Source organism: Nerophis lumbriciformis, linkage group LG23, assembly GCF_033978685.3.
Source record: "Nerophis lumbriciformis linkage group LG23, RoL_Nlum_v2.1, whole genome shotgun sequence".
Lineage (NCBI taxonomy): Eukaryota > Metazoa > Chordata > Actinopteri > Syngnathiformes > Syngnathidae > Nerophis > Nerophis lumbriciformis.
In genome coordinates, this window is record NC_084570.2 from 10,177,332 (window position 1) to 10,190,861 (window position 13,530).

Sequence of the window (13,530 nt, forward strand, 5' to 3'; positions counted from 1 at the left end):
TGCAGTCAGCATGCCAACTGCACGCTCCCGCAAAACTTGCAACATCTGTGGCATTGTGCTGTGTGATAAAACTGCACGTTTCAGAGTGACCTTTTACCGTGGGCAGCCTAAGGCACACCTGTGCTGTTTAATCAGCATCTTGATATGCCACACCTGTGAGGTGGGATGAATTATCTTGGCAAAGAATAAAATGCTCACTTAGACCGATTTAGACAAATTTGTGAACAATATTTGAGAGGAATAGGTATTTAGTGTATATAGTAAAAGTTTTAGATCTTGGAACATGGAGCAAAAACAAGTGTTGCGTTTATATATTTGTTCAGTGTAGTTTTGTTATAGTTTTCTTGTGTTTAGTTCTTTATTTCCGTGTTAGCGCTCTTATTTTGTGTGACAGGTCCATTCTGTTGCAATTTGGTTGGGTTGGCGGTGATTCCGAATGATGCGGATGACAGCAGGCAGCTTGCAGGTAAAATCAGCATTTAATTCCATGAACAGGACACCAAAACTTGGAAACGCACCGATGGAAGTGCACACGCTGCTTACGGTGAAAACGTAACTCTCCAAGCACAGAGAGCAAATGAAAAGAAAACCATAGCATATACAGTGGAACCTTGATTTACAAACTTAATTGGTTCTCGAACATGGTTCGTGAATAGAAAACTTCTTTATAGTAAAGCAGAGTTCCACATAAGCAATGTAAATATGAATAATAGGTTTCAGCCTCGACAAAAGCCCCTACTTCAGTGAAGGTTTGTACGCTTTGAGCACAATATTAAGTGATATACAGTTCTGTATATCTAACAAAAATAGGAGGGTTATGGATCAACTTTCTGCGTAATAAAAGTCAAAACAGGCTGTTGTATGCTCTGCTTTGCTACCACGCACACACACACAGAAGTCACTATAGTGCCCTTCCACAGACAAAAGCACACAAATCCTTAATTTTAACAACCATATTTCTACAATAATAAACATTAAAAAAATGCACACACATTAACAACGGCAGAGAACTGACAAGAAAGGAGCAGACAGAAGGAGGGAAAAGGAACTGGGAAAAATACATGGTTCAAGGTTCAACTTTATTGTCCCCGCGGGGAAATTTGTCTTGGGCACAGTGCATCATTGCTTTCTTAACATACCCAAAAACAACAGAACAAAAACACAAGCACAGACACAACCACAACCAGACAACTAACATTTAAACATCAGAACATGGAGCTTGATAGACATAGGTGGCACTTTGATGTGGGGATAAAATCTACAGTTTGGAGATAAAGATAAAGTACCAGTGTGCATTGCACTAGAGCTCATGGATAAAGTGCTGTGTGCTAAAGTGCTTAGTTCTAAAGTGCTATGTGCCAAAGTGCTATGTGCTAAAAAAGTGCTAACCTATGTATTAACATTCCATTGCACATTGTTGGTCAGCTTAATGGAGGCTGGGACAAATGATAATTTAAGGCGGTTAGATTTGCACAGTGGGACCCGGAGTCTTCTCCCTGATGGCAGGGTTCCATATTCAGAGAAGAGTGGGTGTTGTGAGTTGGAAATAATTTCCTTAGCTTTTTTCCTAACTGCCTGCTCATAGATGCTCTGTATAGGCTCATATTCTTTCCTCCCTACGATTTTCATTGCCGTTTTATGCATGCCGGCCAGTTTGCTTTTTAGCTTAACGGTTAGGTTGCCAAACCATGAGGTGATCCCGTATCTAATGATGCTCTCTACAATGGCACGGTAGAAAATCATCATGATGTGGCTGCTTACGCCGTACAATCTTAATCTTCGCAAAAAATATAGCCTCTGTTGCAGTCTATTGCACAGTTTGTCAATATGTGTCTTTCAGCAGAGAAGATTATCAATATGAACCCCTAAATATTTATATGAGGATACCTGGGTGATTTCCTGATTTTTGATGACCACTGGCTCATGGTCAGTCACTTTCCTCGGATCCAAAACCATTTCCTGTGTCTTGGTCACATTTAGAATAAGATGGTTGGTATCACACCACTTAATAAATAGGTCTATCTCGTCTTGGTACACAGAGGGGTCCGTATCCTTGTGTAGAAGGCTTAGGAGCACGGTATCGTCCGCAAATTTCACCATATAATTGTTAGGGTGCACAGTCCTACAATCATTGGTGTACAATGTAAACAGTGTTGGTGATACAACGCAACCCTGTGGGACGTAGAGGGGAGCTGTATCAGTCTGTGTGTTTGTGCTTTAGAAGAGTGAGGGGCTGCTCGAGAACGAAAGAGGAGATGGTGTCTTCTCCTCCCCTGTGATATAATTCTGTTCTGGCATCTTTTCTAACATAAGACCAGCTTCATCACAATTAAAACTTACTGTGCTGTGGTCATGCTTGTGAGTGCCAAATAGTCTTTTTTTATTATTTTTTTTAACTCCACTGTGGTCTGTCGAGTATTTGGGAGTCTTAATAAATTGGCAAAACGTGAAAAAACATAGAAAAGGCCCACATGCTGGAGTTTAGAGATCTGACTGCATATTTAGGGGTTCACAAATCGAGGTTTCACTGTAGTTAGTAACAGCGCAAACTGTCGCATGTAGTGAACATTGATCCCGCAAAGACTGGAGATGTAGGACCGGTACAAGAAGCCCTCTGATTATTGTTCTCACTTGCTGCCAATAACTAATCGCTAATCATAGGCAAGGGGTGGAAAAACAGCGCTCAGAAAACTGGGATGAAGTATACTTGCCAACCCTCCCGATTTTCAGTGCCCCTCCCGAAAATCTCCCAGGGCAACCATTCTCCCAAATTTCTCCCGATTTCCACCCGGACAACAATATTGTGGGCGTGCCTTAAAGGCACTGCCTTTAGCGTCCTCTCTCACCTGAAAAGGAGACTATTATATATGTCTCCGTTATCCATAGGTTTATCTATAACCCATAAAGTAGGCAGGCACGGAGCTATTTCTCAGCGTGTGTTTATTCCAGCCGGCACGTTAATACACTGACACACAACATCCGGATTCCAATCATGCATTGCTTCAAAACTACGGCAAGTAGTAATGTCCAAAAACATAACAGAGACGAAGCAGAAGAACGAAGAAGAGACATGGCGACGACGAGTAAGAAGAAGAAGTATGCTTGCAAGTTCCAAAATGATTGGAAAAAATTATTTCAGTTCATCCAGGACAGCTCGAACGGGAAGGGGTATGCTGCCTGCAAATTTTGTAGATCAGACTTCTCCATTGAACACGGTGGATGAACGGATATACTCATTCATGAACAAATTATTTATATATATATATATATATATATATATATAAAGAAATACTTGAAAATATATATACACCCCCCCTATCTCCCGAATTCGGAGGTCTCAAGGTTGGCAAGTATTGGGTGAAGTCACTGTAAGACAACACACACCAAACAGGAGGCGGGAACACAAAATAAGAGCGCTAACCTGGAAATAAGAACTAAACATAAGAAACACTAGAACTAGATGTGACCAGATTCTAGGAGGTTTCCGATACGATTCAGGGACGATGTTAGTTTAATTAGAACAGTGGTTCTTAACCTGGGTTCGATCGAACCCTAGGGGTTCGGTGAGTCGGGCTCAGGGGTTCAGCGGAGGTCAAAACACACCCGACTCATCGTGTGAATAAAAACTTCTCCCTATCGGCGTATTACGGATACGGCAACAGCAGAAGTCAGACTGATTTGCAGGTGTGTAATTTGTTGTGAGTTTGTTGTTTGAACAAGGTGATGTTCATGCACGGTTCATTTTGTGCACCAGTAACCCTAACCCGAACCCTAACCAAATAACTCTAAATTAAGTCTTTGTTACTTAGAATATGTTCCCCATACTAAAGTGTTACCAAAAACATATGATAACTTTGTCTTGAATTTGGAAAAAAAAGGAGGGTTCGGTGAATGCGCATATGAAACTGGTGGGGTTCGGTACCTCCAACAAGGTTAAGAACCACTGAATTAGAACAATACGATTCAGTGAGTTGAAATCGATTCAGTAACATTTTAGCCAAAAATTCAAAGAGGTGGGACTGTGAAATACAGTAAATATCGTGTACTGGACTGTAATTTCTTGTAATTGATCATGATCATTGATCATGTGATGCATTTCTTTCAGTGCAGCCTCCTCCCTAGCGTAGGGGGGGATGTACACAACACTGACAATAGTACATTGCCGTTCTCTAGGAAGATAACATGGCCTTAACTTCAAAGTCAGATATTCCACATTTTGCGAGCAGAAGTTTGAAATCACCTACAGTGCACCATGCTTGTTGAACGAGGACAGACCTTCCTGAAGTTGAAGTTTCTCCATCATATTTTCCAGATACTGAACATTTGCCAGTAGTATAACTGGGAGAGTTAGCCTTACTTTGCTAACCATGGTCAGCTCCTCCCCTTTTGCTTCGGCTTGTTGTCGTCTGTTGCCTCCCCCGTCTGCAACGGTCGGAGCATCTGGTTAGCATAGCATGCTAACTCAAAGAAGGACTCTAGCGTAGCTGGGTCAGAACGTCCGAAATTGCTGCGCTCTCTCAGCTCTATTAAGGGCGCCCGATTTAATAAACTTTTTCTGAGTATGTCCTTTGAGCTCTGCACAAGAAGTTGAGGAAAATAATGTTTACTCGGAGACCTCTGTGACGTCTTTATTTGTGGGGCGGTATAGCTCGGTTGGTAGAGTGGCCGTGCCATCAACCTGAAGGTTGGAGGTTCGATCCCCGCTTCCGCCATCCTAGTCACTGCCGTTGTGTCCTTGGGCAAGACACTTTACCCACCTGCTCCCAGTGCCACCCACACTGGTTTAAATGTAACTTAGATATTGGGTTTTCACTATGTAAAGCGCTTTGAGTCACTAGAGAAAAGCGCTATATAAATATAATTCAATTCACTTCACTTATTTAAAAGTGCTAAAAACAACAAGCCAATATTTTATTTTCTAGTATCGATAAAATCCATTATGTTACCTTTTTAAAGCGATGTTAGATCTATTTCAAATCTTCTGGAAGGCCAATTATCTGAGCACAGATCTACATTTTTTAACCTTAGGAATATAAATCAATTTATCGATATATCGATCAACCCTTTATGCAAAGCTCCCGCCTAAATGTACAAACTCAATCGATATGCTTTAGGAAATAATGGAAAAAAGTACAAACACGGGTTTCCCACATGACTGCAATCTACAAAGTTTGTAGCTCATTTCATGGTTCTGTTTTTAATTATGTGCGGTAAAAAGTTCTATACAGTATTTGTTTTCCAATATTTGTTAAAATGATGTGCTTTTTGAGGTCAAGGTTACAAGGAACTCTTAAAACATTAACACATTTTATAAAATCACGAGCTGATTCAAAGTTACTAAAAAAGATAAGCTTCAAAACATTTCAACGTTTGCCGCAACTTTCTGAAAAAGCTACTGTGAATTTTAGGCTGCAATAGAAAAATAAAAAAACCCTGCAAAATCCTGGAAGGATTGTACTCCAATAACTTAGATGGTACAGATATAAGCTAAATAAATACACAAATAATTAATTGATTGTGCTAATAATCAGCAATATTGACAATTACAAAACATTGCATGGGACTGAGGATTAAGGAAAAACGCCACCTTTGAAGCATCCATCCATCCATCCATTTCCTACCGCTTGTCCCTTTTGGGGTCGCGGGTGGTGCTGGAGCCTATCTAAGCTGCATTCGGGCGGTTGGGGGTACACCCTGGAAGCATCCACACTAGCTAAAACTAATGTAATCTAAATGAGTAAGAGAAAACATATTTTGAAATATATGTAAAAAATAAAGTAAAATACAATAATTAATATATCAAATAGTGTGAATAATAGTAGTAATAACAGTGGCCTATGACCTACTCAGTGTCCGCCCTGAGATTGGTAGGTTGTGGGTTCAAACCCCGGCCGAGTCATACCAAAGACTATAAAAAATGGGACCCATTGCCTCCCTGCTTGGCACTCAGCATCAAGGGTTGGAATTGGGGGTTAAATCACCAAAAATGATTCCTGGGCGCGGCACCGCTGCTGCCCACTGCTCCCCTCACCTCCCAGGGGGTGATCAAGGGGATGGGTCAAATGCAGAAGACAAATTTCACCACACCTAGTGTGTGTGTGACAATCATTGGTACTTTAACTTTAACTTTAACTTAACAGCAATAAATGAAATAGAAAATTAAATTAATAAAAAATTAGGAACCCAAGAAGAGTTCAAAATGATCAGTAAAAAAACGGATTAAAAAGGTGTGCCTGGTATTTGGTAAAGATAAAAGGCCAGTGCCAGAGGCCCTCAGGGTTGATAGGGTAAAATAATATAATAATAGGATAATGATATTGAATTTACCTTGTATGCTTGTTAATTTCCCACAGGGGTTATAAGTATTGCTTATTTTGACTTGTGCCATGCAACACAATAGCTACTTTGTAGGGATGTAATATTGTAGATACCGCGGTATTGTGGTTTCAAAGTCTTTCCAATAATGTTGTGATGTGTGACAGCATCAAATGAAAACGAGTGTTTTTTTTTCTGCTGCTTTAGCATTGGCCAGGTCTGAAAAAGAACAACTTCTCCCAGAATCCTCTGTTCATAGTAAATCAGAGGAATTGTTTAGTTTTTTTGGCCATTGCCTGAAAATGTAATTAAAATTCATCAAACAAACCCTGGTGAAAACATGACCTCCTAAACATGAAACAAAAATATCCACCGAATTGACATCTGCAGTCCTCTTTGAATAAATGTTGACATAACAAGGCCTCCACTTTGCATCCGCGTTAAATGAAGATCCGGAGGACAAATATGATGACCTCATGATCTGACAGCTGTGGTGCGACAGGTTGCTCTGCTGGTACAAGCATGCAAGCTGTAACTCGACCTCTTTTTTTCTACTGTACGTTTTCTAAAATATGAGTCGACACAGCAAGTTAAAGATAACTTTTAAATGGAGAATGTGTGTTAAATTTTCAGTCATACCCCGAAGGGTGTGCTGTAAATAAATGAGGCCACTTTTCACATTTAAGAGAGAGAGCCGCGGCGGGTTGGGCGGTGGGGTTATGTCCGAGACCACCCTTCTCCTCCCTCTTCCTCTGATAAAGCAGCACAGACATCAAGTAAAATAAACACACACAACAGTGTCGTTAGGGTTAGCATGACATCAGTTGGATGGGACCATGTCTCTGGTGGAGGTGATTCAAGAGGTCCAAACTCTGTTGAATCAATTGCTTCACAATGTGTCTTTTGGCCCGCTCAACCGAAACACATTTACCGGCGGCCATTATCCCATTTCAGGTTGGTGTTCAACTTCTTTGGTTCATGAATCTGTACCTTGTTATTGTGCAAGCCTGCGGTTGTATTCCTTTAAGTGTAGAGGCACCCAATTGCTCAATTGACCGGGCGGTGGACAGGGTTGAGGTCGGTGGGTTAGCAATTTGCAAGTTCGGTCGCTCTTTTGCTTCAGGTCGGCGGCTGCGGGCGTTTGTACTGCAGATGGGCGACGGGTGTGTAGTAAAGATGCGCGGTTTGCGGACACAACCGCGGAGTCCGCGGATAAACCGCGGGTCGGGCGGGTAAAAATAGATTTTAAATAGATGCGGGCGGTTGGCGGTTGAACCAATTCGGAAATATATATACATAGTTAAATGTTGTTACCCACATACGAAAAACGAGCAGCACTCTTTGAAACAGTCAATTATTCATCAGGCACTGCAGCACAACACAACACAACCGAAGAAGAAGAAAAAAAGAAAAAGATGGCACCGCGTCCCAGCAACAAGTGGCGCAAGTGAGCGCTCCCTCAGCGCAGCAGGGCGCATTTTAGAGGCCAGGCGCTCTCGCATGAATCCTGGCACTGTAGATGCCATTTTATTCCTGCATAGTGCTAACAAAAAAAAAAAGTAAGTAGACATACGGTTGGATATGTTAAACGAATTAGTCTACGTTACCTATAGGCTATACCAAATAAGCCCATGTCTAACCTATATTGAGTTCGGTCAGCTAAATAATTTTGATGGTTACGTGTTGTTTAGGCGCACTACAATGCAAAGGAATTAAGGCAATTGCGTTGTTTATTGTGGGGTTTTTCTATTCGAGATATACTACTATGTGTGAATAATTATTTGGCCTCGCTTTCAAGTGAAGCGCATCTCCGATTGGCGACAATGTAAGGCTATTTAGCCTGCTTTGTTTGTCGCGACCGTCTATTTTCATTATAATTCAAGTTTGATGATAAAGTGCAGTCTGATGGGTTTGATTTCCCCCCTTCAGCTATTTGCCTTGGCCAATAAGTTGCAGGTAATTTATTATTATTTATTTAATTTATTTTTGTTTAAATAGAGATGACATACATATGTTATTGTATAATTTAAGTTTGTGCGCATGATTGACAGCATAAGGCTTATGAGGCACATTTTTTATTTATTTTTTTATTTCAACTTAAAAACGTATGAGCCTATGCCTACAACATAGGCTATGTGTTTATCGTTATTTTCCTGCCTGTCGTTGACAATGGAGATTGTCTGATATTTTGTCATGGCTGCAGATCAATCAATAAAGGTTCATCTTTGTCGCGAAATTGTTCACTGTTTCACTGTGCACCCCGTCCTCGTCCCTATTTGAGCATTATAACGTTAATATTCATTGAAATAAATTCAGAACATTTTTTTTACCTAACGAAAATGTAGGCCTAGTCTTTCTAAAACATTTTTTTAACTTCTTAAAAGCCTCGTTCTGCTTGCTGCAACTGCGCACACAAAGTGTGAGGAACGCACTCCTGGTCTGAGGGCATTGGCAACAATAGTCAACACTTTCTTAATGGAAATGACAATAATATTATAATAATGATAAATAATATCACGCATTAATATCTCTTAGCCACTAATGCGTGGCCAAGAGATAATGCGTGGCATGCATTGAATGTCTCTGCTGCATTGGATCAGTCTCCTTTCTTTAACAGGCAAAAGCTTTCTAACCTCACTAATGCCTTGCATCGTCTATATTAGATATATAACAACGGGCGGGTGGCGGGCGGGTGTGGTTTTGATAAAATGTTGGTTCGGGTGGATGGCGGATGGATGACGGATGACGACTTCTGTGATGCGGTTGCGGATTAAATAATTGCCTATCCGCGCATCTCTAGTGTGTAGCTACCAGTGGTCGGCGTTGCTGTGTTGGGTTAGAGTGGTCGGGAGGCTGTGATTGGTGGCTGTGTGCTGATGGACCTGTGAGGACTGGCTGGCGTTGGCTTGCTGGCTGGCATGGGTGCCCACGTGTGGACGGGATGTGTTGACTTCTTTCCCCGTTGAGGCATCGTTGGTGTCAGGTTAATAATCTCTCCTTGAACACAGACAAGACCAAGGCGATGATTATTGACCCACGGAGAAGGAGTACACACTACACACCTCTGTACATAGGGGGGACAAAGGTGGACAGGGTGAAAACCTTTAAATTTCTCGGGACCCACATCAGCGAGGACCTCACCTGGGATCACAACACCCAACAAACAATAAAGAAAGCCCAGCAGCGACTGTACTTCCTAAGAAGGCTGAGAAAATTTGGCATGCCACCCAAAATTCTCAGCAACTTCTATAGAAGTACGGTTGAGAGTGTCCTTACCAGCTCGATCACGGTCTGGTATGGACACTGCACTGCTAAGGACAGGAAGGCACTCCAGCGAGTGATTAAAACTGCTCAGTACATATCAGGAGCAGCCTTCCCCTCACTACAGGACATGTACTCTACTAGGGCCACCAGGAGAGGACACAACATCATAAAGGACAGTACACACCCCCAGCACAGTCTCTTCAGCCTCCTACCATCAGGCAGACGATACAGGAGCCTGAAATCCAGGACTACGAGACTGACAAACAGTTTCTACCCACAGGCCATCAGGCTTGTGAATGCTAACTTGTGAATGCTAGCTCCCCCCACCTCGTTTTACTTTTGTCTTTTTGAACAAAAGACAGCTACCATGACCACCCCCGAACTGTGAACCATCACTGTAGACACTTTTCACCTTTGATCACTAAAGACACTTTAACTGCTGCTGTGACCCAATGTCACCTCCATATTTATACTGTTGACTGTCAATCAGTTTTTTCCGTGATTTTCGTCCAAAAATTCCTTCGAAATAAACATTCCGCCGCCTTTCCTTGCATCCGACCCAATTCATTCTTGGTAGTAGCGTCATGTCCGTAGCACAATCCAAGATCATTTCTTGATGCTGTCTGCTATCTAACATCAGCATAGCCATTAGAGACGTAATATTTGTCATCTGGGCCAATATTACAGCGGACGTCAGTCAAAAGAAGTTGTCAGGATCCGCAAATCCTAGTGTGACGTCATAGGTCACCTGGAAAAGTAATTCAGTTATCTGTGCTAAAATGACATATGCGCCACCCAGTGAACGAGAGGCACATGGTGTATGACCAATAGTTGTACTTGAGAGTGTGCATGGACACTTGGACTCCACATGCAGGTGTAAAAATACAAAAAAACGAACTATTTGAAAAATCTAACTAATTTAGTGCATGGAAACGTAGTGAATGTGTCTTTTGGACCGCTCAACCGAAACACATTCACCGGCGGCCATCATCCCATTTCGGGTTAGTGTTCAACTTCTTTTGGTTCATAAATCTGTGTCAGGTTCAAACATCGATGACATCTATTAAACAAGACAAGAAGCAAGGAAATAAACAGAGACAGAATTAAATTTTGCTCAATTTGAGGAGAAATGTGTCGACCTGTAACCTCTTACAGTGTCACCCACGCTCTGACGAAAAAAGGTTCACGTCTCCTCTTTTATTTGGATATTCCCTGTTTACACAACAACAGCTGTTTCTAAAGGAATGGGGTATGTAAACAGCCTTTGTTTTGGTCACATTAACACAAAAGAAAAAGATGCCTCAGGCTTGGACTGGTCCTGGATCGAGCTTGGGCAGGTCTTGGATGACAATAGATAACACCTCCCGTCTCCTCCCATCGTACACAGCGGAATTTTCCAAGCCTTTGGCTTGGTGCAACAAAGACAGCTTTCGTCTATTCACTGGGAACCCAGAGAATGTAATTTCTTTTGATATTTTACATACAATTTTTCTGACAATCTGTACCCTGTTATTGTGCTTGGTTGCGGTTGTACTCCTTTAAGTGTGGAGGCACCCGCTTGGCCTTAGTAACTTATTAGCTCTTGCAAGTGGTTCAATGCTAGGAAGTAGGTCCACATGCTGATTTTCCACCAAAGGTTGAGCAACAAATGGAACTATAAAAGCAGAACAAGATCAGCAAAATAACATGCTAGAAGCTTCTCCTCGTCATGTCTCTGTGTCTTTGCTGCCGTGGAGCTGGAGGCAATGACAATCCTAAACACTCGCAGATTGACGACTCAGGTGAATAAAGATTTTGATACTTTTTTTGTTGTTGTTGCTAGTTGATATTTATAAAAGAAGCTTCCATGGCCAATAAATATTTGTGTAAGACAACCGGGCATGTTGCCTCGAACACGAAACCAGACAGGTTCAAGGACTTATCTTGTTTTGTGGACATTTGGTGTTTGAGCATTTTTCTAAGCAAACACCGTGATCCCTCCGGGCCGCTGATGTGTGTTTTGAAGGCAGCGCAGTCGCTATCAGTCGCTCGGATAATGTTAAGACTTTCTGGACTCTGGTCTTTTTAAATTGCTAGAAGTGTAGCGCTGAACAAAAAATATACCGAACTATGAGGGCATCAGATTGCATGAATGTGGAATCATGACTCTTATTTTGGGTTTAAAAAATATGTCAAAATGGAGCTTAAACAGTCTTCCCGGCTTGTCTGATTGTCGTCTGCACAGTGAGACGCAGGGCGGGACCAGACGGAGAAGCCTGCTCTCGCTAGTTTTGACAGGTGCACATTTGTGTGTGAGTGTGTGCGCGCAAGGGAGGCAGACAAATACAAATGAGGAGAGTAGGACGAAGCAGGAACTACTCCTTTCTTCACCTGTGACGGTGGTGAAAATGGAAAGGGAGGACGAGGAAGAGGAGGGAGATTGGGAAGTGATGACCGGGTGCGTGAGTAGGACAAAGCTCGGAGGTGAGAGGTTTGTCTCCATCTCACTGGCAGAGATGGAGAGCTACTACAGATACGCCAGGTGCTGCCAACAGCTGCATTGTAAGTGTATGTACTGTATATGTGCGTGTCTACACTTATTTCACCTGCTTCCAACTATTGCCTTAATCCTTATGCATACCTACTAAGCACTGTTTGCATTAAATGTCTCTTAATTCATCGCGTCGTAGATCTATACCACATGTGTACCCTTAAGGTCTGTAGAACGTTCTTATTGGAAGTCCATCCCAACTTAAACTTGCTTTTGTAACGTACTCCTCAAAGCTCTGTCATTTTTAAAATGACATAATTGTAGTTTGTGGTTATTAAAGTGTCAATTGTGACACGTCATTTTACAGCCTGGGAGAAGGAAAAGGACAACATCCTAGTTCATAAAAAAAAACATGTATGCACAATTGTGTGTTGGAGAGGCGTGCATGCATTTCAACTGTTGCAATTGTAAGTTTATTTTTGGACTGTGGATGCCTGTCAGGGGCTACACTGATCCATTTCTTTTGGTCTTAATTTAGAGCCAGCATGTGTATTTTTAGTACGAGCTCTTGTAGAAAATGCTTTGTCACCTACAGCAGGCAGCTGCCGTCTTTTCACCCACTTGCTGAAATATTTAAATATTTTTCTAGTAGTTCTACATCAAATCAAGTGAATCAGTTGTTAAAGGGAACCTATGATGCAAAACCAACTTTTCTTACCTATTGGTACCTGTTTTTGTTTATTTGGGATCTGCGTATAATTCCCGAAAATGTGAAATCAAACCATGGAGAGATATTTATACAATTCTTTTTTTTTCATACTTCCTCCAAACGAGCCCAATTTGTGACTTTTTCCTAAGAGTCATGTCAGTAGATATCTCCATATATGGTAGAAATGTATCCAAAGAGCTTTGCACAAGTCCGCTACCATTGTAGTCAATAAGTTCCTTTATTTTCTTGTTGTGGGGCAGTCTTGCTCATATATGGACATTCATTCTCCGCTGTTGTCATTTGTAATACAAACCCCGTTTCCATATGAGTTGGGAAATTGTGTTAGATGTAAATATAAACGGAATACAATGATTTGCAAATCATTTTCAACCCATATTCAGTTGAATATGCTACAAAGACAACATATTTGATGTTCAAACTGATAAACCTTTTTTTTTGTTGCAAATAATCATTAACTTTAGAATTTGATGCCAGCAACACGTGACAAAGAAGTTGGGAAAGGTGGCAATAAATACTGATAAAGTTGAGGAATACTCATCAAACACTTATTTGGAACATCCCACAGGTGTGCAGGCTAATTGGGAACAGGTGGGTGCCATGATTGGGTATAAAAACAGCTTCCCAAAAAATGCTCAGTCTTTCACAAGCATAGCTTTCGTCGGTAAAGTGTGCGGAACAAACAACTGATCATTTCGTCGGCTTTCCCCACACCCTCGTATTTTGAACAAATTTCTTCCAATTTCTTGCCACT

The 13,530-nt window shown here is 41.5% G+C and overlaps 1 protein-coding gene across 2 annotated transcripts in view; it reads left to right on the forward strand.

Annotated features, from left to right (window-relative positions):
* mcf2la (mcf.2 cell line derived transforming sequence-like a) overlaps positions 1-13,530 on the forward strand; it is a 141,944-nt gene that overhangs the window by 8,628 nt on the left and 119,786 nt on the right. The window contains exon 3 of one of the 2 annotated variants that reach the window (XM_072915865.1): positions 395-466. In XM_072915865.1, coding sequence (XP_072771966.1) covers positions 395-466 — 72 coding nt within the window. Of the gene's footprint in view, positions 1-394; positions 467-11,951; positions 12,121-13,530 lie in introns of those variants that run through there. The other variant, XM_061985151.1, reaches the window with a different exon arrangement.